Source organism: Mirounga leonina, unplaced genomic scaffold (assembly GCF_011800145.1).
Source record: "Mirounga leonina isolate KUSES-001 unplaced genomic scaffold, KU_Mleo_1.0 Mir_125, whole genome shotgun sequence".
NCBI classification, from domain to species: Eukaryota; Metazoa; Chordata; class Mammalia; order Carnivora; family Phocidae; genus Mirounga; species Mirounga leonina.
Genome location: NW_023270305.1, coordinates 18,872,994 through 18,899,370, shown reverse-complemented (window position 1 = coordinate 18,899,370; position 26,377 = coordinate 18,872,994). Strand labels below are relative to the sequence as shown.

Sequence of the window (26,377 nt, the reverse complement as noted above, 5' to 3'; positions counted from 1 at the left end):
GATCCCAGGGTTCTGGGATCGAGCCCTGCATCGGGCTCCCTGCTCTGCTGGGAGCCTGCTTCCCCCTCTCCCTCTGCCCCTGTTGGTGTTCCCTCTCTCGCTGTGTCTCTCTCTGTCAAATAAATATCTTAAAAAACAAAACAACAACAAAAAGATTTTATTTATTTAGGAAAAATTTTAAGAGAAATAAAAATGGTATTGTACAGTATCAGAAAACAAATGATAGTTATATCCTACAGTGTCTTTACAGGATTCATGAACTGTAACAGTAACAATGGAAGAGAAAAAATAATCACTTTTAAAAGATTCCTAAAAAGCCAAAACCAGCTTTTCAATGATATAGTAAGGTTATATAAAGTAACTCAATCTATATAAATTTTTGCCCACCAGGAAGAATGTTTTCCCAAGTAGAAAGAAACCAATTTTTGGTTAGAACAGTCATCCCTTCTTTTTCCACTACCCTATTCCTGATACCTCCCACTCCTGGCTAAAACTCTATAACCACTGAAGAGGAAATTAAAGTTTGCAAATTATATACTCAAAAGAAGAGCAAAAATTGTGAATAAAAATTCAAAATAAAGAACCTAAAAAGCTGATTAAATCTAGTTATATCCAAAGCCTCTGTGAATGATTAAAGATCAGTAAATCCAAAGTTCAGCAATAACAGCAAATCATATGTGGTTTATAAAATGCTACTTAAAATCCTGAATATTGACTATGGACCACTTTTTCTTCCTCTTTATATAGTTTTACCAAGTATTAGTAGTGCTATGTCTAAAGGGGCTAAGTGGGAAGCAACCGAATGATATTCTTCTGACATACCTACTAGAGTCATACTAGAAAGGTCTTAGATTTTCAGGATTTATTTTTTAAGCTAAGCGTGCTTTCAGGGGTTTCCCAACAAAGTTACTGTCTACTGATCTGAGGTTCAAAATTCCATTTCAGGAATGGACATTAAAGGTTTTGGTAAATATGCATTGTTACCTAGTTGGAGCAACTCACAGACTAAATCTCATTCATAATAAAAACGTAATTAGATAACCAATAAAGAAGCAGAAAGAGTTTCTGAGGTGGGGGGAAGTGGAAAAGAGGAATGCTTTCACAGAAAACAGGCTGTCACAAAGTGAAAAAGTATATAGAAATGTGAAGCTAAAGATAGATCCATCTAACATCTGATTCTTGCTTCGTGCAGACAAACTGGGCGGAGGTATATATCAAGCATTTCATTTTTTTTTAAAGATTTTATTTATTTATTTGAGAGAGAGCACATGAGAGGGGGGAGGGTCAGATGGAGAAGCAGACTCCCTGCCAAGCAGGGAGCCCGATGCGGGACTCAATCCAGGGTCTCCAGGATCATGACCTGAGCTGAAGGCAGATGCTTAACCAACTAAGCCACCCAGGCACCCCTCAAGTATTTCATTTTAATGCAATGCTACTGACAGCTCTTGACCTATCTCCAGTCTACTTCAGCTGTTTAATTCTACATGATATAGTGAATTTAATTTTACAAGATTTGCAATAAAATACATTAATCAAATTATAACTACACAAAGGCTTTCATTCGATTCAAAAAATTATCTATTTAAACTCTGAGACTCCTTTTCCTGCTAATTGTGATACTGAATGTGGCTACAAGGATCATACTTGATCCTTGTATGTGTGTGGCTTTCCCCAGTAATTTTCATATTCCTTTGTATGATAACCCTTGGAGGGTATCTAGGATTTATGTTGTATTTGTATAGCATTTCTTCTTGGTGTCTTGCAACTTTAAAATTATAGCAATATTTCTGTTACTTTCATAATCATTTGTAGTTATTATATTTTCCTGAATTCAAGTGTTTGTTTTTATTATTTTTTAAAGGTTTATTTATTATTAGAGAGCGAGAGCACACGTACAATTACGTGGAGGTGGGGGGAGAGGGAGAGAATCTCACGCAGACTCCCTGCTGAGTGTGGAGACTGGCAAAGGATCAATCCCATGACCCTGAGATCATGACCTGAGCTGAAATCAAGAGTTGGACCCCTAACCAACTGAGGAGCCCCCTGAATTCAAGTGTTTATTAAACAAAATGGTCACAACCTATCAATGGCAGGCACAATTTTCCAAAAACATGGATCCATTGGCAAAAATGTTACATTCTTTCTGAATAACAGTATATACACTTCACCTCAATTCTTCCAATCTTAAAATGATGAACAAGACCTTTCAACGGTCTGAGTGCTTTATCATTTTCAGATATATTACTGTATGTGATTTTTATTGCAAACCTGGGAGGTAAGGTAGAGCAAAAGCTAAAAAGCTTTGAAACAGAAGTTTCAGACAGTAGACAACTCTTGCTTTAGTGTTGTTTTTCATATAGTCCAAGTCCTTTGGCTGGTTCTCAAGGGTGGAAAAGAGGCACAGACAATAACAGTTACTAATGGTCACCAAAATTTGGAATTTTAGTGTTTATTTATAGGCTAGCACCTTATGGGAGGGACTGATAGGCTGTATTCTTCAGTCTTTACTTGTCAAGAGTTTTGGAATAGGAAAGGCTACGAGAGAACTCTACGTTAACTGTACTTTCCAAAGGCAAATCTCATGGAATTCTAAAATGGCAACAGTAACAGACTTCATTAAAAGTCTCAGGCCTTAGCTTCCTTTAGGCCAGGATATACAGAAATGGAAAGGTCTTTTTTTTTTTTTTTTTTTTTTTTTTAAAGAAATGGAGAGGTCTTTAAGAAAGAAAGCCCTTTCTACCTGTTCGTTAGACATTTGATTTGGGGTTTTTTTTTCCCCCTAGGTTTCTAAAGAATCATGATTCCCAAATATAACTAAAAATATATAAATCCAGAGATAAAATGATAAAAATTTTTGCATGTGTGCGCATACATATTTATACTCTCTACATACTGTGTGCACACACATATACATAGGGTATGAATGATTCATGGTATGAGGAACCTTTAAAGTCTTTAATTTACTAGAACACATCTCAGCAGCACTATTACACAATGTGAAAGGAGATCTCAAGAAACGAAGATTAAAACTTCAACTTACCAAACTGTAATTTCTTCATAACAGCCACATATTTTTCTTCAAGTGATTTCAACACTGATAAAGGTTTGGGTTTCATAGCCACCTTCTTTGAATATTCACCTAGTTTTTTTTCTGTTATTTAATATTTCAAGATAAATAACATAAGCATACATTTTAAAAGATTAAAACAAAAACAATTAACTTCAAGAGTTCAAAGTTTTAATTCCAAAAAGTTACCCAATTCTTCACAATTATTTTCCTATTGTACCCATTTAAGAATAAAAGATTTCTATTTCATAAACATAACTAACTTATAGGGCTAAGACCCTTATCAACTTTAAAGCTTAAATTCTTAAAATGTTAATTAGTTTTATCCAATCAGGCAAAACAGCAGAAGCAAAACAATAGATAATACAGAATTATTTGTATCTCCCATTGCTAAGACATGAAAATACCAATTTAAACTAAATTCTCACACATTGTCTTCATGTATTCCTTCCTATCCAATATGATGGCATTTTTCAATTTCACAACTACCAACAAGAAGAGAAAATCAGGATGCATGTTGTTAGCCTACTGAATCTAGGATTAATCATACATAATAGAAATAAATATTTTAAAATTAGAGGCTATTCATGATTAATTTGAAAACCTGACAACAAATTTTTAGGTAAAGGAACTTGCTTGAAAACCATTAACACAGAAGAAAAAGAAAGGGAGTTTTCAGAAGTAAACGAAACATCTCCGGATCCAAAGAAAAACAGCAGAGAAGTGGCAGTGCTATACCTTGATTGGCCTGCCGCAAACTGGTGGTAGCTGCATGGACGATCTCAGCAGTCTTCTGGATGTCTGGTACCAACAGCGTAAGTCCTTCTGGTTCTTGATCAGATGCATCTGGTTTTACTCCTGTTTTAACATTTTCCCTTTTAGATCTGAATTTTTTTTTAATATGGAAAGAAATGCAAGGAAAACGAAGATTTTAGAATTGAAAAATAAGTACCTCTGTAAGTAAAAAAGTGGTTAAAAGCAGAAGGATAGTGTCATTTCATTTGACATACATATGATATATAGCAGAAATAGTTTAAACTATATTCATTGTTGCTTTTGAAGTCATACAATAATGCCTAGCATAATAAATAAAGTTTTGGGTAGGTTTTTCCTTCAAATGCAATAAACAAACAAACAAACAAACATTGTAGAAACACCATACTGTAAGAAGACCCAGATACCTGATACGTCCTTGGATTCACACTTTTAAAAACACACTTACACTAATTATAAATACCTAGAAGTAGAGAAGTCACTTCTATTATCTAAAAGTAACAGAAGTCTATCTTCTGTCTTCTAAGACTTGGGAATCAAAGGACCATATGTAGTTTTTCACCTTAATAGTATTTGTATTTCACTCACAGTAAATGTATTAATTCCCAAGGGGAAAAATAAAAGAAATATTCCAGAGTTAAACACAGGTTCACTGCTAGGTATCTTAATATAATGTGCTTTTTTACATCGAAACTGTATTTAAACACTAAGTTTTAGGACATAATCATTTTAGATGCATTACCTATTCAGGGTCTAAAAGGTACCCAACCTTGTATCAAATTTTACATCATAATAGGATGTACCACAACAATGTCTCAGTCTATAAGGCATCAAAATGTTTCTTTAAATTTTCTAGATGAATACAGAATTTTATCATAACAGTCACTGAAAATAACAAGTGAATATCAATATCCTTTTGTCTATTTCAACTCTCAGCATATATTATTTACATAATAATCATTACACTATTGCTTAGATACTAAAAATTTACATCTTATATACTAAAATTTACATCTTTGTTAATACATTAAATAGATAATACGAACTGAAATCACATATAAATAAAGTTGTTTAAAATATTCATGCTAAGGTACGATCTAGACTACACATCACTTATTTTTCTAGTTGTATACCTACCAACAAAATGACTTGGCAATTTTATTAAAACACTATTTCACGAAGTGGGCATGGAGCCTTAGAGAACTATACAAAGACTGACAAGAGGTAGAAGAGTCCTTAACAAAATGATATGGTTATTTATGTATAAATGAACTGTTCCTTATCACAAAGACAAAAATCTACTCCGAAGCAATTCAGTGCTTAACTTTAGGGAGATAATAAGAGGTAAATTAAGAAGTGCCACTCAGGTGGGTAGCAAGGGTAAACATACATAGTATTATGCATGTGTTTTGAATTGATTCCCACAGTGTGTGAAAAAACGAGTATCCACAGACATTTTTAACTATAAGGTATATATTGCTTAACCTGGCAAGATGACTTAATGTGTCACTGGGTTATTGCCTTTTCTCCTATGCTCTTCTTATCTTCCCTGAGGTAGAAGAAGTCACAGAGAACACACGATCAACTTTCCTTTGTCACTCAGGACCATTTGGTAGATGTTATATTGAACATCATTTCAGTCATCAACTCCTGCATGTGTACACGTGTATATGAACATATACGTTTGCATGTATATGTAAGGAGAATATAGTGAATGAATATTTTAAGACTGAAATAGCGGCATTTTAAGTGCTAGAATCAAACAAGATATTGGGTCTTTTATAGCTATAAAGTTGAGATTTTCTTAAAGATATAATTCTGGTAGATAAGCTCCAACAGATTCTCAATTTCTGCATTTACCAACAGCTATTCACAATCAGTGACAAACAATGAGGGCCAAGAAAAGTACATAAACTGCTTGACAGTACTCCTTTTGTATTTATAAGTACTCTCTCTCCCTGCCAATTGTAAATGATTCTTCCTCTAATACCAGGGCTTAAAAAATTCTTAAGTAATAGGGCCACTGACCATAATAGGAAAACAACAGTAAGTAGTTTGAAAAACCAGAAGAGTTACGGTTATAGCCGTAATAAAATAAAAGATGGTTTCCTAAAACCTGTCATCAGTTGATCCATTATACGCTCAATAAAGATTTCACTTAAGAAACACATCTTGCCAAGCAGAGAAGAAAGATATGGAAGTGAAGCTCATTTTTCCAGAATTAGGGTACTTTCTCCTTGAACAAATAAGAATGTCTGGCATGGACAGTAAACTGCATCAATGCAATTTAGAGCAAGTTACCCTTGGAAAAAGTACTCATTCTAAATTTCAAGCCCTATACATGAATACCAATTTCCTAATTCCAGTTCTTAAAAGATGATTAGTAGGAGACATTCCTGTTATTAAAATAGTTCAAATAGTCAGGATGGTAAATTTTATAAATTTTTTTGACCATCAATTAAAAAAAATGTTAAAGTACAAAAATCTACAAGTTTAAAAAATGTTATTTTTTATATCAAATGTGTGAAAAAACTGATCTAATATATCTCATTTTAAAGATAACAGTAACTCATAAAACAGATATATTTTAGACCTTTACTCCAGGCTCAAATGAGAAATTTTTACGTGAATCATCTTCTTGATGAAAACATACAGGAGAAAAAGGGAGAATGCCCAAAAGGCAAGAGTACTTCAAATATATGAAGAACACATACTCCCTGCCTACCGATGACTACAACTAGTCATTGTCTAATATTAAACTACAGCCAGTAGTCTCTTTTCTGTAAAAGTTGCAGGTTACTGTCAACCCATATGTAGGCCCAGCTCATGAAAAAAGGCCATACCTTAGCTCACATCCTGAAGTCTGTGGGAAAAGCTATTTGAGTTCAAGGCACCTAGCTGGAAGTAGGTCTTTGAGACTGACAATGGATCCAACATGGTAAAAGCAATCAGCGACGGCCGCTACCATGGTATCCGCTGCTTTGTGCATACGTTGAATCTGGTTGTGATCACTGCCCTGAAGAAATACGAGGAATCAACTGAAGTTTCTACTATTGCACAGAATTATCTGCAAACATTTTCCACTATGCTGTGAATTCCACCTAAAAGGCTAATAAATTAAGCAAATTTTGGCTCTGTGACATATAATCTGAACTAGGATGTGAGCAAAATGGGTAAATCTTTCTTGTAAAAACAAAAGAAAAGAAAAAAACCATAACTCAACATTCAGTTATAGTGACCTGCCTCTGCTAACACTATCACCCAAAATAAGTTGGATTTTTGTTAAGACTAAATGCAAAATACCAGAATTATGTTCTTTTATAATTTGTAAACTGAAGACAGCTTAATACAGCTATTTTCTTGGTGGAACATTAGGAAAGATCACCTCCATTCCCTGCACTCCTAATTCTGAAGTCAAAACTATCACACAATTGAAATAAACATTTAAAAAGCAGAGCCATGTTGAAGAAGTAGTCTGCAGACAACATGCTGAAATGTCCAGATTCCAGAACTATTAAGAATTACCATCTTAGAGGAAGAGTCTAAAACTATAAGCAAATGAAACTTCTACATTTTTCTGTAAACCAATGCATCATGTAATACCCCACTTTGCCAGGGATTAAAGTCCAAAACAAATTAAGATTAAAAGTAAGCAGAAAGATTTTTAAAAATATTACTGTGGAGAACTATCTGCTTCTAATTATCTCCAGAAAACATGAAAATAATTCTTGAAATGCACCAGTAAATGGAGCAAAGACCTCTTTAAGATGAATGCTTTCCACTGTTAGTTTAAAGCTTAGTTTTTAATTGATTCCCTTTTGTTTTTATTTAAATTCTTTCCAAATGGAAGTACCAGTTTTAGTTTTCAGTTTGATTTAAAATTGAAAATAAAATCTTCCTTGTCTTGGGAAGCATAAATGAGCACTGTAAGAGAAGGAAATATTCCAAACAGAGGTATGAGAAGCCTTTAAAAATAAGTCTTGATTTCTAGATTAGATAAAAATATAATTTTTAGGTCAGACTAAACATCACAGGACAAAATAAAGGTACTGTGTGCTACTGTGGAATGGAGAAGCCACAAATAATATGCTTCACCAAGAGACAATCCAACTGAGGCAAATAAAAGATAGTAAAATAAATGTTGGCACTGCTGTCTCCATCACCGAGTAAAAGGCTGATGAACGACTAAACCTGTTCAAGGTCATCAAAAAAAGAAACTTAAAAAAAAATACATATATATATATATATATATATGTATGATTACAACAAACGATTCCTGGGAATGAAACCAGGCCTCTTTCATTCTGTAGGTATTAGAGGTAGAGGAAAAAAGAGGAGAAACTAGGAAATGTTTTTCCAACAGAAACAAAACTAGGAGGCTAGAACTGAAATTCTTTATTAACTGACTGAAGCCCTAGAGGAACTAGCTTAAAGCAGTTACAGTAAGAGAGTCTGATAGAAAATACGCCTTTTTAGCAGGAGGTCAACTAAATCTTAGTGCTTAGTTAGATAAAAAGGAAGTGGATATTTCTACAAGAGATTTCAGTTACTTTTGAATATGATGAACTTCTTTGCACCAGGAAGATGCTTTGAGATAGCTAAGGGAACCGACAATAGAGGATGGCTGCTTCCATGCTGTTCAAGAGGACTGCAATGTCCAGAGCACCTTAAACTCAGCACAGAGGCATCTGGGTCGCATCCTTGTTAGCAATTCAGATTACTTGATTGATAGCAAGTCCCTCTTTCAAATTTTTGGTGAAGTATCAAATACTAAGTATACTACATAGGATTATTTGCCTACTGGACTCCAGCAGCAAAAGTCCATATAGAAGATTACAGATAAAATAACTGCCTTTGTTCCTGCTCCAAGGAAGCTATGAAGTGTCATACTTACTCAAAAGGGAAACCAAACTACTATGGCTATACTCTAACTTTGTGTTGATCTAACGCAGGTTGGAATAGCCAGCAGAAACTGAATTTCACCAGGACTGGTATGTAAAAGTTGAAGGGGTCATATCTTCACATCAATAACCAAGAAATTTTCAGGAGTGCTTTTTATTAATTCTTTTGAGCAAGCAAAACATCAAATGGGTAAAGCTGACCCACTCTTCAAGTAAGTGATAATTATATAAAGTTGCTTCCTGCTCATGTACTAGAGAGAACAAAAAACAGTGAGGCTGAGGTTTACTTCAGTAATGTAGTAATTACTGCTTAGGCACAACTCAAATGCTATGCATACTTAATGAAATATGAGATGGTGACAAAGCGCATCGAGAACGAGAGAGGTATCAAATAGAATGCAAGCATCAGAGGACCTAGAACAAATCACAGTATTTATGGACCTTGTTTTCCTTATTTATAAAAAAGAAGGATCCGAGCTACCTGAACCCCATAGAGTCCCCTTACAGCTCTAACACCTATAGATAATATGGGACAGGTTACTTATTGTGATGTGCCCAGAAGGATTCATTACAAACTAAATCGTACTCAGCAAGACACTTCAAATTCCACAACAATTCAGAGTGCTTGAAATACTGCTTGAGATAAAGACAGTGGACACTGTCCTGAAACATAAAGCTCATATAATGTAATCTGATAAAGAATAATCATTTCATATTGTTATATGATGCTTTGGAGATAGAAGTATAAAGTCAATTTATAATTTTTTATGAGTTTTTTTGTTAATCACTTAAGTAATAGAATAAGTTGTATTTTGGCATTTGATCAACGTGTTTTTCAAGAACCAGTTAAGCCTCAAGTCTAGCCATTCTACACACATAAAGCCTAAGTGATTAATGAACTATTCTGATCAGAGGTAGCAATGGTGTATCTGGAATAACGGTCAATTGACTGGTCTTTCTTCATAAAAATTTTTGTTTTTAATCATGAAGATCATAGGCATCAGGAGACTGGGGAGCTATATGCCAGATTTATAACCTATTGGTAAGTTTTTAATGTTAAAGTCTTAAGCAGTAGTTTCATTCTCTGTCAAACGACAATAATAAATATTTTCTTGCCTACAGCATTGATCAGGGAAAACTAACAATATATAAGAACTTTTGAAACTGTATGTACTACATAGAAGTTAAGGTCATAATATTACTTCTGTATATTTTTTATATAACTCTATGTTACTATATATTTATAACTTACCCCACAATTTAAATCAGTTTTTATAATTCTCAAGAAAAAAGAAAGGAAATCAATAAAAGCACAGAGGCCAAAACACAAATACTATACTAATCAAAATTATTTCAAACTGGCAAAACAAAGGAATGCAAGAAATACTCTGGTGTTCTGCCTGCCTCGGTCATCGATCTGACAGTTATGAAAATTCATTTTCGCCAGATTTTGACCCCTTGTAATTGGTACAAAATTAAGTGGCAGTAACTCTGGACTTATGCATCAATGACCATCTAATCACAGGCTCTCTCTGGCCTGTGGGTAACTCTGCTGACACCTTGTATGCCTCTTTGTATTCTATTTGATACCCTCTCTCGTTCTCAATGCGCTTTGTCACCATCTCCCTAGCTCTCTCTTTTGGTCCCTGCGGAACTATCTCTTTCCACTGCCTGTAGGCCTAAAATTAAAAAGTATTAGACACAAAAATCATTAAAGTATAAAACTGAAGAAAAAAGCCAGAAATTAAGACTTTGTGGGTAAAAGAAACAAGAAGCCAGTAATTTTTTTCTGCATTAGGCAAGAAAGAAAGGGTTAATACTGGTACACTGAGGGCAAGGGAAAGAGGGAGCTTTATGATTAGGAAACTTTGTAACCATCACCAAGGGAGTTAGTTCCACTTAGAGTGTAAGTCCTGTGTGCATAAATATTCAATTCTTTGTTCTTTACAGGTGCCGAGGATGGCCGTGGACAAGCAAAGGAAATGTAGCTTTTTATCATTTTGGAAGTCCACTGTTCTTTCTACTTAAGTGATTACTAAGGTGGCTTTTGAACAATGTCTCTGAAATAAAGTAATAAACTATATTATTGAAGCAAGTTAAATAGAACCAATATTTATAGTTTAATTAACCATTTCCCCATTTTTGTTTAAACTATTATAAAAAATTTCAAATGAACAAGAAAGTACAAAATTTCCTGAAGAAAGCATCCTGAAATGCTCCAATACTGTTTAGGTTTTAGGTGACAGATCATGGAAGAAAATGGCCTAAGGAGAAAATTACATTTAACCTCATAGGCACACTTGCTTTCAAACTGATATATAACTAATGTATAAAACATGTCATCCATATTTTCAAAAATTGATTCCTGAAAAAATCCTGATGGCTAATTACCTCTAATCTTGTCTATTTCAGACAAAAGTTAGAAAACGTTGAATATAAAATTCTCTGTGATATTCTGAATTGATACACTTTTGCCTGTTCTTTTGTGCTTCTAAAAGGAATGTTATTCCTGATTTATCTTAATCTAAATGCTTACTAATAATGAGTCCACAGCAATATTAATCAGTTCATCTATGTTACCCATTAGATTCAAATTAGCTCTATGCAGTTATACATTGTGAATCTTGAAAGGAACGGTTAGAAAAGGTGGTGGACAGTAAAAATAAAGAATCATGAATAAAAGACTTAAAATAGTAATCATCTTTAGGAGGCTCTCAATGCAATTTGTACAGTAAATATTTAACAAATACCTAAGGAATGGTCAACTTTAAGCCAGAAAAAGGAATATAATAAATGAGAAGTACTACATTCACTCCCTAAGTAGTGTTCTGGTTTCCAGCAAATATCAACCCCATCAGAGTCCTACACCAGTCATCAAACTAGCCTCATCCATAAGAGGTCATCATTTTGTTAAGGTATAATTATAATTGAAGGAAATGTGAGACATGCTCTAGAGTCTATTATTTCAAAAATTAAAATTCAGAAGCTACTTTTCAGATACATGTGTTTGCATTGATATATACATGCATCTATAATTATATCTCATACACACAATAGCAAAAACTCAGGAATTACAGAACTACTAGGCATCAAAGGCATTCCCATGGTGTTGTGCCACAGTGGCAACAACTCTAGTTCTTCCTATAAGCAGTCATTCTTGTTCAAGCCTTCGGATATATAGAAAGTTGGGTAATGAAAATCGGATTAGATCTCTGAAATCCTTTCAGTAGCTCATCACCACACTTAAGACCAAGTAACTGTAAATACACCCCTTTTCACCTTTGAGCTCCTGCCTTCCTCTCTAGCCTCATCTCCCACCCATATACTATATCCAGTCATACAAAATTTCTTTAGGTTTCCCTGAATATGTGATACTTATTCTCAGTTTGGTATACCAGCCCACTGCCCCACTTTATTTAGCTACTTCCTACTTATTCCATAGGTCTCCAAATCAGGTTTGATTCTTCAGTAATGTCTTACACTTCTAATATGCCATGGACTGTGTAATTAAAATTGTCAAGTTATTGTTAACCCCATTTATCTTATCTTAGAAAAAGGACCCAATTTTCTTGCTATGCTCCCATGAACGTTCAATAAACATCTGTTAAATGTTTAAATCAGGCATGCTCTTGTGACCAGGCCAGCTCTCCCCTATCTAAATATAATCACAAATTTCTAACATACAAATTAGGTAATACCCAGGTAAATGATCTGCCTTTTCAGTTTCTTAAGAGTATCTTTCTGTTTCCTCTTATAAGAAGGTTTCCAGCATGGTTGGGAGAGAGTCAGCTCACTCATATAATCTCCTTCACTCTTCAAATTTTGAGATCAAAATCAGTTGGGAAAGAATAATCTCTATCAGGTTATTCCCAGCTTGAGAGTAAACTTCTTTTCAGTACTGGGACAAAACACTCTCATTTCTCTCATCCATAAAAGGAAGATAAAAAATGTAATATACACAGAAGAAATAATTTCAATGAAAATCATTATATGTAACCACAATCATAATCTAGAGACCTTTTTTGCAGAGTACACAGCAAATCTATTTTTTATTTAAGATAATGAAATGGTTAAACATATTGAAAAAATTTCATTTGAAGGGAAAAAAATTGCATTCCCTTTGTGTATGCTTGCTTTAAAAAAAGTAACAAATGAGAAGTTAACAAGAGGAAAAAAAGAGAGGCAATAAAGTATAAAAACATAATTAGTAAATAAGTACTTGCTCTTACTTTACTTAAAAAAAAAAAAACTATACTAAAAAGAGGTACTTTATTCACCCCTACATTTCTTACTGAGAGCAGAGACAAAAATAATGTAAAAATTTTCTGAGCTGAGATACACCTATGTGTTATCTTTAAAGCCACATCTCCAAACCCTGATAATGCAACAGAACAGATCCTAAAAGTGATCAATGAACAAAACATATTTGCCTTGACCATTATCTTCTCAAGAGTATCCTGGGTTTTTTTAAAAAAATACGTTGGGCTGGGATAGGCAGGTGGGGGGATAGGAAGTTTTATACTTTCAAACGGTGTTAAAATTGAGCTTAGTTGATTTCTGTGGGTATAAAATCTATAAGGAAACTGGACTATGTTGCTCACTTTATTAGAGTTCTATTATAATGAAAATATGAATATGAAAATATGAATACACTTTATTAGAGTTCTATTATAATGAAAATATGAATATGAAATACATCTTAAGTCCTGACAGGTTGGAAGAGAATAGATTTTATCCCCGCTCTGTGTGAAGTAGAAAATGAATTCTCAATGTACCAAACCTGAAAAGGCAAGTAGGGATATTATAACATGTATGTCTTCCTGGTATTTTTCTTTTCTTTTTTTTTTAAGATTTTATTTATTTATTTGACAGAGAGAGAGACAGCAAGAGAGGGAGCACAAGCAGGGGGAGTGGGAGTGGGAGAAGCAGGCTTCCTGCTGAGCAGAGAGCCTGCTGCGGGGCTCGATCCCAGGACCCTGTGATTATGACCTGAGCCGAAGGCAGACGCTTAACGACTGAGCCACCCAGGCGCCCCTGCCGGTTTTTTTCTAACAGATGCTGTAAAATATAATAGGTATCATGAACAACCCTAACTAAGGAGAATATTCATCAAATCCTAATGTAAAACTCACTAGCATTGTTTCTTCATCACCACAACAGTTATTAAAAACAGTTACTGTACAGAGTCACCCATCAAGATAAAATAATATAAATAAAATGAACTCTGAACAGTCATCATGATCTTTACATGTATGTTTCATTGGTACAGAATTTAGAGGTGTGAAGTGCCATTTTTCTTATTGAAGAAGGAAAGAATTTGAAGAATAATTTTTTTCCAGTAGAAGTAGAAAAACAAAAAGCTCCAAAATGAAATTCAGTTATCCTCTAACTGAAATTATATTTTTATAGTGAATCATCAACATATTTTATACATAAGTCAAGCTCACTTTTATTTTTTTTAAAGATTTTATTTATTTATTTGATAGAGAGGCAAGAGCAGGAACACAAGCAGGGGGAGTGGGAGAGGGAGAAGCAGGCTTCCCGCGGAGCAGGGAGCCCGATGCGAGGCTCGATCCCAGGACCCAGGGATCATGACCTGAGCCAAAGGCAGATGCTTAACGACTGAGCCACCCAGGCGCCCCTCAAATTTACTTTTAAAAAATTATACTATGTATGTTATAGAAACAGGAAATATATTAACTTAAGAAAAGCAACAAAAAAAGGTGCTTTAAGTATACAAATACCATATGCTGCAATAAACATCCTCCATAATTACCTTAGAATTCAACACACTATAACTCCATTTTTGGAGGATCCAATAGAAATTATAGCTTAAGGAAATATGTAATATAAACAGTTCTTATTTTAATGGTCTTATTTTCACATTTATACCACCATAAATTTGTGATATTATTTTTAATGAAAGTGGTAATTACGACTACATTCCAAATCTTCACACAATTTTTTCATCTAAGAAATAAAATTACTCCTGGGAAAAAACACTCAAGGTTTCAAAAATTTTCAATTTTGTTATATTGCAACTAGTACAATACACCTCAAAACACAGAAAGATGAGGTACAGAAACACAGGGCAAGATTCCCCTAAAAATATACAAGGGAATTTCAAAGCACTGTATATTTTATATTAATTGCTTTGTCAAGAACTATATGTTTATTGTACAATAAGGAACAGAGATGGCCAGGGTAGAGATGGGATGTTCAATTAGACATTCCTCAATGAGACATTAGCTCAATTAGAAAATTAGACCTTCAGTTCAATTTTGATAGGACACTATTATTAGGTACGCTGGCTGCCTATATTACCAGTTAGATTTTTGCCACAATGAAGGATGGGACCATACATAATGTTCTCTTCTCTACAACATAAACAATCTAACCATCAAAAATTAAATACCTTTACATTTTCCTTCCCTGGTAAAAGAGTAGTGTGAACCTACAGCTTTTCATGTTTCTACCAACTGGCTCTTCTTTAATCTCTTATCCAATTTATAATTCTTAACTGCCTGGCAGTGAGCCACCGGCTTTTTTAGTGATAGTGAGCAATAAACTAAGAGAGTCAGGATTATCGCAGCAGCTGATGCCTCCCTGAAAAAAATTATTCAGTGACCAATTCTCTGCCATCATTTGATGTATACTGTTTCTCAAATTTTAGTATCTTAAAAAAATAAGTGAGAATAGGTAGAAAAAATATATTGTAAAGATGGTAAAGAACATTAATTGACTCAAAAGACCACTGATGAAAGAATAAATTTCCACTGGCAGTATAAATGCCTTAAAAATCAGAATTTACATAAAACAGATAACCACTGAACAGATTCTGCTAAGAGAAAGAAAAAGGTTTACTACGTTTCTTAAAGAGTTTCTGTTAACATCTGGATCTAATGAAGTATAAACTTAAGCCAAAAACTAATTAAACACTTAAATTTACCAAGAAGATAAATACTTTGTTATAACTACAATAAATAAATATTGAATCCTCTCATTTCTAAAAAGGATTACAGCATATGTAATAGCGTGTATCACAATAAAACAGAAGTAATCCATAAACCCAACAATTCTATTTCTATGAATCTACTGTGTGATTTCTACAAGTCTCAGAAGATGCATGAATGAGGTTATAAACTGAAAATAACCCAAATGGTCCACTAAGAGCATCTACATACAATGAGTAATTGGAAGTATTAAGAACAATATCTGCCAATATGTATTTACTAGCACTAAAAGGTGTCTTTGGACCCAATACTGACTAAAACTAGCATCTGTCTGTTTAACAGGTACAACTGGACAGAATTTAAGATAAACTCCATATCTATAGCTGTTAAGACTACACAAGGAGAAGTCTGGTAAGTCAATGTGAATAAATGTTTCTGAGTGTAGGATATGGTGGATACTTTTTCTTTGTAGTTTTAGGTCTTGCTTGTATGCATGTGTGTTTAATTAACATATGTCATTTAAAAAACCCACAGAGCTATTTAAAAAAGACAGTTAGATGCACAATGAAGAGAAATGAACCAAGTATACTACCTTAAACGGTTGGTGTAAGTATCAACACAGGTCTTCATTTTGGCTAATAATGTACCAACAGAAGTTTGACATTCTGACTGTTCTTCTTCCTCTTCACCATTCTCTGTAGAAAGAGGCAACAGTAGGGGCACCATGGATGTACAGGAAGCAATGGCCCGGAGCAATTCCAGCAGAGCTCGATAGAGTGGCACATGTCTCGCCATGTCAAGAACTGTAAGAAGGGAAAGCATAAAATGAGAACATGTGCAATATAAAAGTCAGTCCACAACTACGTAACTTCTACTCAGATCTTTTTCTATTAAAGATTTATTTTATTTTGAGAGAGAGAGAGCGTGCACATGCAAGCAGGGGGAAGGGGCAGAGGGAGAATCTCGAACAGACGCCCCACTGAATGTGGAACTTGACATGCGGCTCGATCTCATGACCCTGAGATCATGACCTGACCTGAAATCAAGTCAGACACTTAACTGAGTGAGCCACCCAGGTGCCCTGTTTCTACTCAGATCTTTTTTTAAGATTTATTTATTTGAGAGAAAAAGAGAGAATGAGTGAGTGAGCAGGGGGAGAGGGAGAGAATCCTCAAGCAAACTCCCCACTGAGTGAGAGCCCGACGCGGGTCTCAATCCCAGAGATCATGTCCCCAGCTGAAACCAAGAGTCAGATGCTCAAATGACTGAGCCACCCAGGCACCCCTCTACTCAGATCTTAAGATTAACTGATTTACTGAGGTTGCCTGGGTGGCTCAGTCGTTAAGCGTCTGCCTTCGGCTCAGGTCATGATCCCAGGGTCCTGGGATCGAGCCCCGCGTCGGGCTCCTTGCTCCGTAGGAGGCCTGCTACTCCCTCTCCCACTCCCCCTGATTGTGTTCCCTCTCTCGCTGTGTCTCTCCTCTGTCTAATAAATAAAAAAATAAAAATAAAAAAATCTTAAAAAAAAAAGATTAACTGATTACTTGGTAAATAAACTAATGCAGATGTTTATGAAGCACCACTGTTCAATGTATAATAGGCACTTCAAGGGGACAAAAATGAATAAGGCAAATAGTTGGGGAGAGGAAGAAACTTAATTAACTAGTTATTTTACACATAAAAATGACTAAATAGCCCACATAACTTACAGGGAAAATTCATGAGTAATGAAGTGGAATTTTATTTTCAAAATTAAATTGAAATGACAGAACCATGGTAGCTTAGGTAAAATAAAATATGATCACCGTTTATCAAAGGTATATAATTCAATAGATCAACTTGCTAGAAAAAAGTTAATTATACTAACTTAATTATTAGTTCAAATGAAATGTTTTCTTAAAACTACATGCATCTGAGAATGAATTCCCTACTTTAAGAACATATACTACTTCTAAGGCTTCTATAAGTTGTTTTGTTCAAGGTTTTGTGGGTTTTTTACAACTGAAATTTGCTTTTGTGAATCATGTAAGATAAACAGCTAACAACTTTTTTCTTTCTTTTGTTTTAGCTCTAAGCCCAGCATGGGGTTTGAACTCATGACTCTGAGATCAAGAATCACATGCTCTATCGACTGAGCAAGCCAGGTGCCCCTAATGACTTTTTTCTAATACCAGTTATTGAATAAAGTTATTCCATAAATATTTACTGAAAACATGCTACTGGACAGGATGAGAATACAGCAGTGAAGAAAAGAGAAGGACAAATGAGTAAAAATTTTTTTCAGATGCTAATAGGTACTCCGACTGCTACACAAAAGATTGAAAAGGGGAAGGAGAACTGGGGGAGTACCTACTGGAGGCAGGAACTGCTTCACTGCCCACAGACCTATGCTGGGATTAGAGTATGGGGGGATGAGGCACAGCATTCTTGAACTCTATGTGGCAACTGATTAAAACTTACTAAAATTAGTTGTGATAGTCTGACAAACAGGAAAGGCTGTTTAACGTAATGGAGGAGTAGGGGTTATTTTCACACCTTCCAACAGTGATACAGAGGACAGGGATAGGAAAGTATGACTGCTCAATTTTGCTGTATTTGAAATTTTACCCTCCATCTTAATCATATATAAAATTTTCATACATACTTGGTTATGTTTAAGGCCTCTTTTCCAACCCATGACCTAATATTCCCACTTACTATAATTTTATAGTATAACATAGTACACTCCACTTTTCAAGAAAATACAAGTTAAACCCCAAAGTTACTAATCAACAGGCATAAAACCTGACATTAATACTTGTGAGGATATGAGAAAGCCACATATAAACAGGTAGATATGAAACTTGATAACCAATTTGGCATTATTTAATGCCCATATTCTATGACTGAGCAATATCACTTGTTACTATACACCTATAAAACACAATATAATACTGTTTTTAGGGGCACCTGGCTGGCTCAGTCGATACAGCATGCGACTCTTTTTTTTTAAAAGATTTTTATTTTTGAGCATGTGATTCAATCTCAGGGTCGGAGTTCAAGCCCCATGTTGGGCATGGAGCCTACTTAAAAAAAGATAAAATAAAAAAAAATACTGTTTTTAATACTGGAAGTTGGAAGCACCCGAAGGGCAATAAATTAAAGGGTTAAATACACAACAACATTCAAATGATTCTATCCTATGTAGCATTTAAAAAGAATATAGATCTCCTACACCTATATCTTGAGTGAAATAGTTTGCAAAATAATACATAAAGATGACATTTATGTAAAGAGACTCAAATGTATTTTTTATGATTGGGGACCTACGTAGGAATACTTAGAGGAAAAGATGAATTTCTAAACATTAATGTTATATACATGAGTAACATCTTACACTGATTATCTTGACAAATCATAAAACATCCCTGATAAATAAAAGTCTACTTTTAAATTTTAATTTTTTAAAAAAGTAAGCTATACACGCAACGTGGGGCTCAGACTCACAGCCCAGAGATCAAGAGTTGCATATTCTACCAATTAAGCCAGCCAGGCGCCCCAAGGCTACAGTCTATTTTGACCATTTCTTTCCTACTCGACTCCTTCACCAGGCACATCACTTTGGTATATATACGCCTAATCCTTTTTCTAGACAATTTTTATTTCTGTGTGCGTGTAACTCCGGGGAGAAGGAATTATGGCCCCACTGTGTGTATGAGAAACGAAGATTTAGTAAATTGTACAAGCAGCTAAATAGAATATAGCAAGACCAACACTGACACTGAGGTATATCTAACTCTAGAGCTTTTTTGTTACATCGTGATGCCTCCTGAGTTGTCCAATATAGTAATCACTGGTCACACAGCTATTTAAATTTAATTAAAATATAAAAGAATGAAAAATTCTGTTCCTTGGGCGCCTGGGTGGCTCAGATGGTTAAGCGTCTGCCTTCGGCTCAGGTCATGATCTCAGGGTCCTGGGATGGAGTCCCGAGTCGGGCTCCCTGCTCCTTGGGAGCCTGCTTCTCCCTCTGCCTTTCTCGCTCTGTCTCTCATGAATAAAAAAAAAAAAAAAAATCTTTAAAAAAAAAAAAATTCTGTTCCTTGATTGTACTAGCCACATTTCAGGGGGTCAACAGTCACGAGTCCATTCTGGACAGCACAGATACAGAATGTTTCCATCACACCAAAAGTTCTCCAGGATAATGCCATCTTCAAAATCCAAATTCCTTACATTCTGTTTACATATACAAACCATGAAAAATAAGTGGGTATATGGGCTCTACCCAGAGAGATGGGTCTTTCTCTGGGAGTTGTAGGTATCGCAGAGAGTTAAAGAAACAATCTCTAGACTATATTCAAAACAGCATGAATACTTTGCTTCAGGTTTATTTTAAAACCAGTGATTATATATACATGTATTGGATATACTTGTATAGTTAGATATAGAATACTGAGAATATTAATCATAAACTAGTAATTGCATTTTCATGTAGAGAGAAGGACTAAGGTTGGGGGGGGGGCAACATTAGGGTGAATTACTTTTTATCATATGTCAGTTTGAACTTTTTTTTTTTTTTAAGATTTTATTTATTTGACAGAGAGACACAGCGAGAGAGGGAACACAAGCAGAGGGAGTGGGAGAGGGAGAAGCAGGCTTCCCGCTGAGCAGGGAGCCCGATGCGGGGCTCGATCCCAGGACCCTGGGATCATGACCTGAGCCGAAGGCAGACGCTTAACGACTGAGCCACCCAGGTGCCCCTGAACTTTTTTTAAGATTTATTTATTTGAAGGGCTCCTGGGTGACTCAGTCAGTTAAGTGTCTGCCTTTGGGTCAGGTCATGATCCCGGAGTCCTGGGATCAAGCCCCACATCCGGCTCCCCACTCAGCTGGAAGTCTGTTTTTCCCCCGGCCCCCCCTCCCTGCTCATGCTCGCTTGCTCGCTCTCTCAAATGAATCAATAAAATCTTTGTTTTCTAATGTTGTTTTATTATTTTTTAGAGGCGGAGGGCAGGAGAGAGAGAGAGACTCTTAAGCAGGCTCCATGCCCAGCGCAACCCTGAGATCATGACCTGAGCTGAAATCAAGAGTCGGACACTTAACTGACTGAGCGCCTCCCAGGTCCCCTGTCTCCCAAAGTTATTAAGTAATGTATACTTAAATAGAGTTTCCTCAGGATTTGGTGTTTTTCCCAACATTCTTTTGAACAGAATTCTATGAATGCAATTTATGCTCCATATTACATTATTACTTCCATTTAATCCACCTTCCACTGCTCTGCAAGATTCTACTGTTTGAAAAATTAAGCCTAATACAACAAAACATGCCTTTTTATAATATAAGTAATTAATAACATATAGTCTCACATTAGAGAAGCAGTAAAATAAATTATATGCTAAATCACATCATATTAAAGTGACTCCAAACATTGAAGTGACAGGAGCTTATTATATACACACAAAAACTGTCTTACTAAGGGTTTCATAACAAGACATTCTGCCAGGATAATCAATAAGATTAAAAATAAAAACCAATTTTGTCCTCAGAAACAAAATAATTGAGGCAACACTGTGTGTGTGTATCGTTTTTTTTAAAGATTTTATTTATTTGACACACAGAGAGAGAGCACACAAGCAAGGGAACAGCAGAGGGAGCTGCAGAGGGAGAGGGAGAAGCAGGCTCCCCCCTGAGCAGAGAGCCTGATGTGGCGCTCCATCCCAGGACCCTGGGATCACAACCTGAGCCCAAGGCAGATGTTTAACCGACTGAGCCACCAGGGTGCCCGGAGGCAACACTGTGTTTTTATTAAAAGACAATAACCCTGTTAAATTAAACCTAAGATGTTCTGATATATAAATAATTTGACCCAAAGAATATGAAGAAATAATTTGACAAAGGAAATTTTAAAGAAAATGAAAAAACACATCTCCAAATGGCGTTAACATTAGCTTCTCACTAATCAATTTTTAAGAATAAAGGTACAGGGGCGCCTGGGTGACTCAGTCGTTGAGCGGCTGCCTCCTGCTCGGCGGGAGGCCTGTTTCTCCCTCTCCCACTCCTCCTGCTTGTGTTCCCTCTCTCACTGTGTCTCTGTCAAATAAATAAATAAAATCTTAAAAAAACTAACTCTAGAAGTAATCTCCCTCTAAAGGTGGCTTCATGTAAAATTTATATAAATTTAGATATAAATCTAAATGTGATATTAATTAGGACTAGTAATTAGTGGTACTTAATTGGTATTACTATAAAACTTTTAATAATGCCTTTTATTATAGGTAACTAACACCAAAGCACTAAAATTTGTTTCCTAAGCACCCAGAAAATGACTTAGATAAGAATTGAAAAGTCAGGACTTCTAGTCTAATACTATTTTTCTGCTGCTTCTGCTTTACAAAAAATAAATTTATACATTAAGGGAATAATCATGATGCTTTAAAAACAAAGAAAACCGGGCACTTCTAAACAGAACACTACTGTCTCAAAGGTAAAGAGTGATTATGATAACAGTAATAGCAGATAACACTGGGAGCCTGGCAGGAACAGTTCTAAGCATTTGACATATATTAATTTACTCAATTCTGACAATTCCATGAAGTAAATATTATCTTCATTTTCCACATGAGTAAAGTGAAGCACAGAAAGGATGAAGAACTTGCTCAAGGCTGCATAATCAGTGAAGTGGAGAGGACAGGATGCACAAGCAGGTGATCCAGCTCTGAAGTCTAGACCCTTAAGCACTAAAATATAATGCCACTCAACGGTCACAATTTCAGAGAAAAGCACTAGCATGATTTACTAACACAGAGAGAAAAAGTACTTTATGCATGGGGAAAAGTTTAATATGGCCTAAAATTCATCATAACAGTTTCCTTAAAGCACACTAAAAAAATGCTAGTTGCCTTTAAGCTTTAATACTGTATTATTCATAACCTTAAAATTTTTTTCAACATATTTTTAAACACGGTCTCAAATTTAGCTTTCTACTGCATTCACATGGTAAAATGAAAAACTGAGCTCTTTATTTTAATTCTCAGGGGTTTTTTTCTTCTTTTTTCTTTTTTAGATTTTATTTTTAAGTAAACTATACCCAATGTGGAGCTTGAACTCACAACCCCAACACCAAGAGTTGCACACTCCACCAACTGAGCCAGCCAGGGGCTCCAAATGTCAGGATTTTCTAACTGTCACTTTGTTACAAAAAAACTCAAGGAAAATTATGAAATCATTTCCAGATGAATTATTTATAAGTTTTAGAATCTATTAAGGCATAAATTACAATCAATAAATGAATTGATTTCAAATGTGCCTTTAATGACTTCTGACAATAAACATTCCTGTGTAATCACTGCCCAAATGAAGATAAAGAATATTTCCATCATCCCAAACACTTCTTACGCCTCTTTCCTCCTATTGCCAGCTTCATGCAACCACTCCCATGCTCTCGCTGTAGAAAGCAGAAAAATAGAAAACCATCACCACCAAATCAGTTCTTTAAAAAGAAATAGAAAATCTGAATAGCCCCTTATCAGTTAAAGAAACTGAATTAATTAGAAACCTTTTCATTAAAAAGCTCCAGATGGCTTTACAGGTAAATTTTATCAAACACTTAGAAAAAACCCATATATTATTAATCTTATATGATCTCCTTCAGAAAATAAAGGAAGTGGAAACAACTCATTTTTGAGGATAAAATTAACCAGATACCAATTTGAGACAAATACACCACAAGAAAAAAGAAACTATGAATCAATACCTCTCACAAGCACGGGGGGCGGGGGGGGGGACAGATAATAAGTCACAACCAAGTGGGATTTTCTTTCCAGGAATGCATGGTTTACTTAACATTTGAAAAGTCAAGGTAATGCACCATATTAACAGACAAAAAAAGAAAAGCCATTATGAGCAGCTTAGCAGATCTAAATAAAGCATTTAACAAAACTCAAAACTCATTTATGATAAAACTCTAACCAAACTAGGAATAGAAGAAAACCACCCAACCTGATAAAGAGCTTCTAAAATATCCTTACTCAATCATCACATCTAATGGTGAAAGAATGAACACTTTTCTCCCAGTGACAATTTCTATAGTATGTAGACAGTACAAGATAAGAAAAGGCATACAAATTGGAAAGAAAGAAATAAAACTGTCTCTAGTGTACATGGCATGATTACCTATACAGATATCCTAAGGAATCTAGTGGAGCTAATACATGAGTTTCACAAGGTAGGGGGATATCAGGTAAGTAAACAAAAATCAACTGTATTTTTATATATGAACAGTAGGAAAATGAAATTTTAAACAAAACAGTACCATTTACCAATCCATAAAACGTGGAATTAGGATAAATCTGACATAAATTCAAGGGTACAAAAATGGTACTGAGAGGCATTAAAGGAAATCTGGTAACAGAAAGATATACAATGTTCATAGATCAGAAGACTCAATATTGTTAAGAAGTCCGTTTTCTCCAACTGATGTAAAGATTGAATAAAATTACAATCAAATTCCCAATTTGCCAATAGGCTTTTTTGTTGGGGGTAGAAACTAACAAGATGACTTTAATATGTATATGGAAATGTAAACACCCTAGAGAATCAAAACAGTTACAGCTGAATTTTAATGCCATAGATTACAAATTTTACAATTAATGCATCTAAAAAGTAAGTAAACTCTTAACAGATATTAACTGACCAAATGCTTGCCTTTTCAAACTGCTTGGCAGGACAAAGTAACAAGAAAAAGAAACAAACAAAAATCTACAATGATACTTTGACTAATGAAATCCCTAAAGGCAGAAATCCTCTGGTAAGAACAAAACAAAAGTACTTCATAAATCATGCAAAGCCTGTTTGGCTCAATAGCTGTGACTGGCAAAAACATTTCTACATAAAATTTCTATTCGTTCCAGCCTACATAAAAGCAGTAAGGGCTTAGCTAATAAACTCTGATGTCCCAACACTAGCCTTGTCTCTTCTCTCCATTTTGGCAGAAATGGCTAAGCTGTTTAAGTTCCAAATATCTCCATACTTTTATCTTCTATCACCAACCTAGATACCTGTTCATACTTCTAGCTATACACATACAATTATTAGATGCTACTATTTGGGGGCGCCTAGGTGGCTCAGTCGTTAAGCGTCTGCCTTCACCCAGGTCATGATCCCAGGATCCTGGGATGAAGCCCTGAGGCGCACATCGGGCTCCCTGCTCAGCAGGAAGTCTGCTTCTCCCTCTCCCACTCCGCCGCTTGTATTCCCTCTCTCCGTGTCTCTCTCTGTCAAATAAATAAATGAAATCTTAAAAAAAAAATAAAAAATTTAAAAAAATAAATAAATGCTACTGTTTGTTATTTCTGGAGGGTGGTACATGAGGTAATCTATTTTTACTTTCTCCTTTGTGTTTTTAGGCATTGCTTAAGTTACTCACGGCATGCACAAAATGATGTCTTAGATTTGCCTTAAAATAACCTACTATGTGTATATATGTGTGTGTTTGAAAAGAATAAAGATATAAATAGAAAGCATAGCCAAGTGTTAATCACTGATGAAGCTGAGTGATGGAGCTCATAGAGGTTCATTATGCTACAATCACTAGTTTTACAGATTTCAAACTTTTCTATGATAAAAGATTGTATGAAATTGTCATAGAAAAGGCAAGAAGTCTGAGAAATGTTCCAGATTAAAGGAAATGAAAGAGGAACATATGTAACACGTGATCCTAGATTAAATGTTGGACAAAAAGCAATTTTTTCTTTGCTATAGAGGACATGATTGAGAAAACAGATGAAATATGAATGATATCTGTGAATGAGATGATTAGATGGCTGTATTAGATCAATGTTAATTTTCTATATTCTGATTACTGTAATGTGGTTATGTAGTAGATTGCCTTTGTCTTTTAGTAAATAAATTCTAAAACTCTTAGGGGTAACAAAGCTATAATGTCTGCAACATATGTCTCACAATTGGTACAGAAATGTGCATGTATGTGTAAAATTTATGTACGTTTGTATGCATGTATGGATAGATAAAAGGAAGGAAGGAAATTGGTATCAAACTTTTATGAAGGTATCAAACATTACTGACTAACATCTATAGAGGACAAGTTAAAATCTGGCAAAATAACAAACTGACACACAATTTCAATCACCAGTTCTAGTAACTCTAAAAATTAATCCTAAAGATAAAATTATCAAGGTCACCAAAATTAGTCACCACAGCATTCTTTAGAACAGCAATCAATTTGTGCTTATCAGTATGGAGATGACTTAATTACTAAATATCAGTTGTGTGCTCATAAAAATGAAGATGAGCTTTATGACTCACTGGAGCAAATTCCAGAGCATGTAAGGGGGTGGGGAGGGCGGGAGCAAGAAGGAAGGAATAGAAATGTACTTGTATGGTATATGGCCATTTGGGTAAAATATAACATGAAACAATAAAAAAGATAAGGAGATGTAGTCATATTTACTTGTTACACATATTATGTATACACACACAGGATCTCTATAAACATGTAAGAAATTAGCAATAATTTTTTTTTTAAAGATTTTATTTATTTATTTGAGAGAGAGAGAATGAGAGAGAGCACATGAGAGTGGGGAGGGTCAGAGGGAGAAGCAGACTCCCCGCCGAGCAGGGAGCCTGATGCGGGACTCGATCCCGGGACTCCAGGATCATGACCTGAGCCGAAGGCAGTCGCCTAA

The 26,377-nt window shown here is 35.1% G+C and overlaps 1 protein-coding gene across 10 annotated transcripts in view; it reads right to left on the bottom strand.

Annotated features, from left to right (window-relative positions):
- Positions 1 to 26,377, bottom strand: part of BIRC6 (baculoviral IAP repeat containing 6) — a 227,928-nt gene that overhangs the window by 21,580 nt on the left and 179,971 nt on the right. For 9 of the 10 annotated variants that reach the window (XM_035000880.1, XM_035000872.1, XM_035000874.1 and 6 more), the window contains 3 exons: positions 16,288 to 16,498; positions 3,806 to 3,951; positions 3,041 to 3,151 (listed from right to left, as the gene is read on the bottom strand). In XM_035000880.1, the coding sequence (XP_034856771.1) occupies positions 3,041 to 3,151; positions 3,806 to 3,951; positions 16,288 to 16,498 (468 nt within the window). Of the gene's footprint in view, positions 1 to 3,040; positions 3,152 to 3,805; positions 3,952 to 6,684; positions 6,858 to 16,287; positions 16,499 to 26,377 lie in introns of those variants that run through there. The other variant, XR_004678476.1, reaches the window with a different exon arrangement.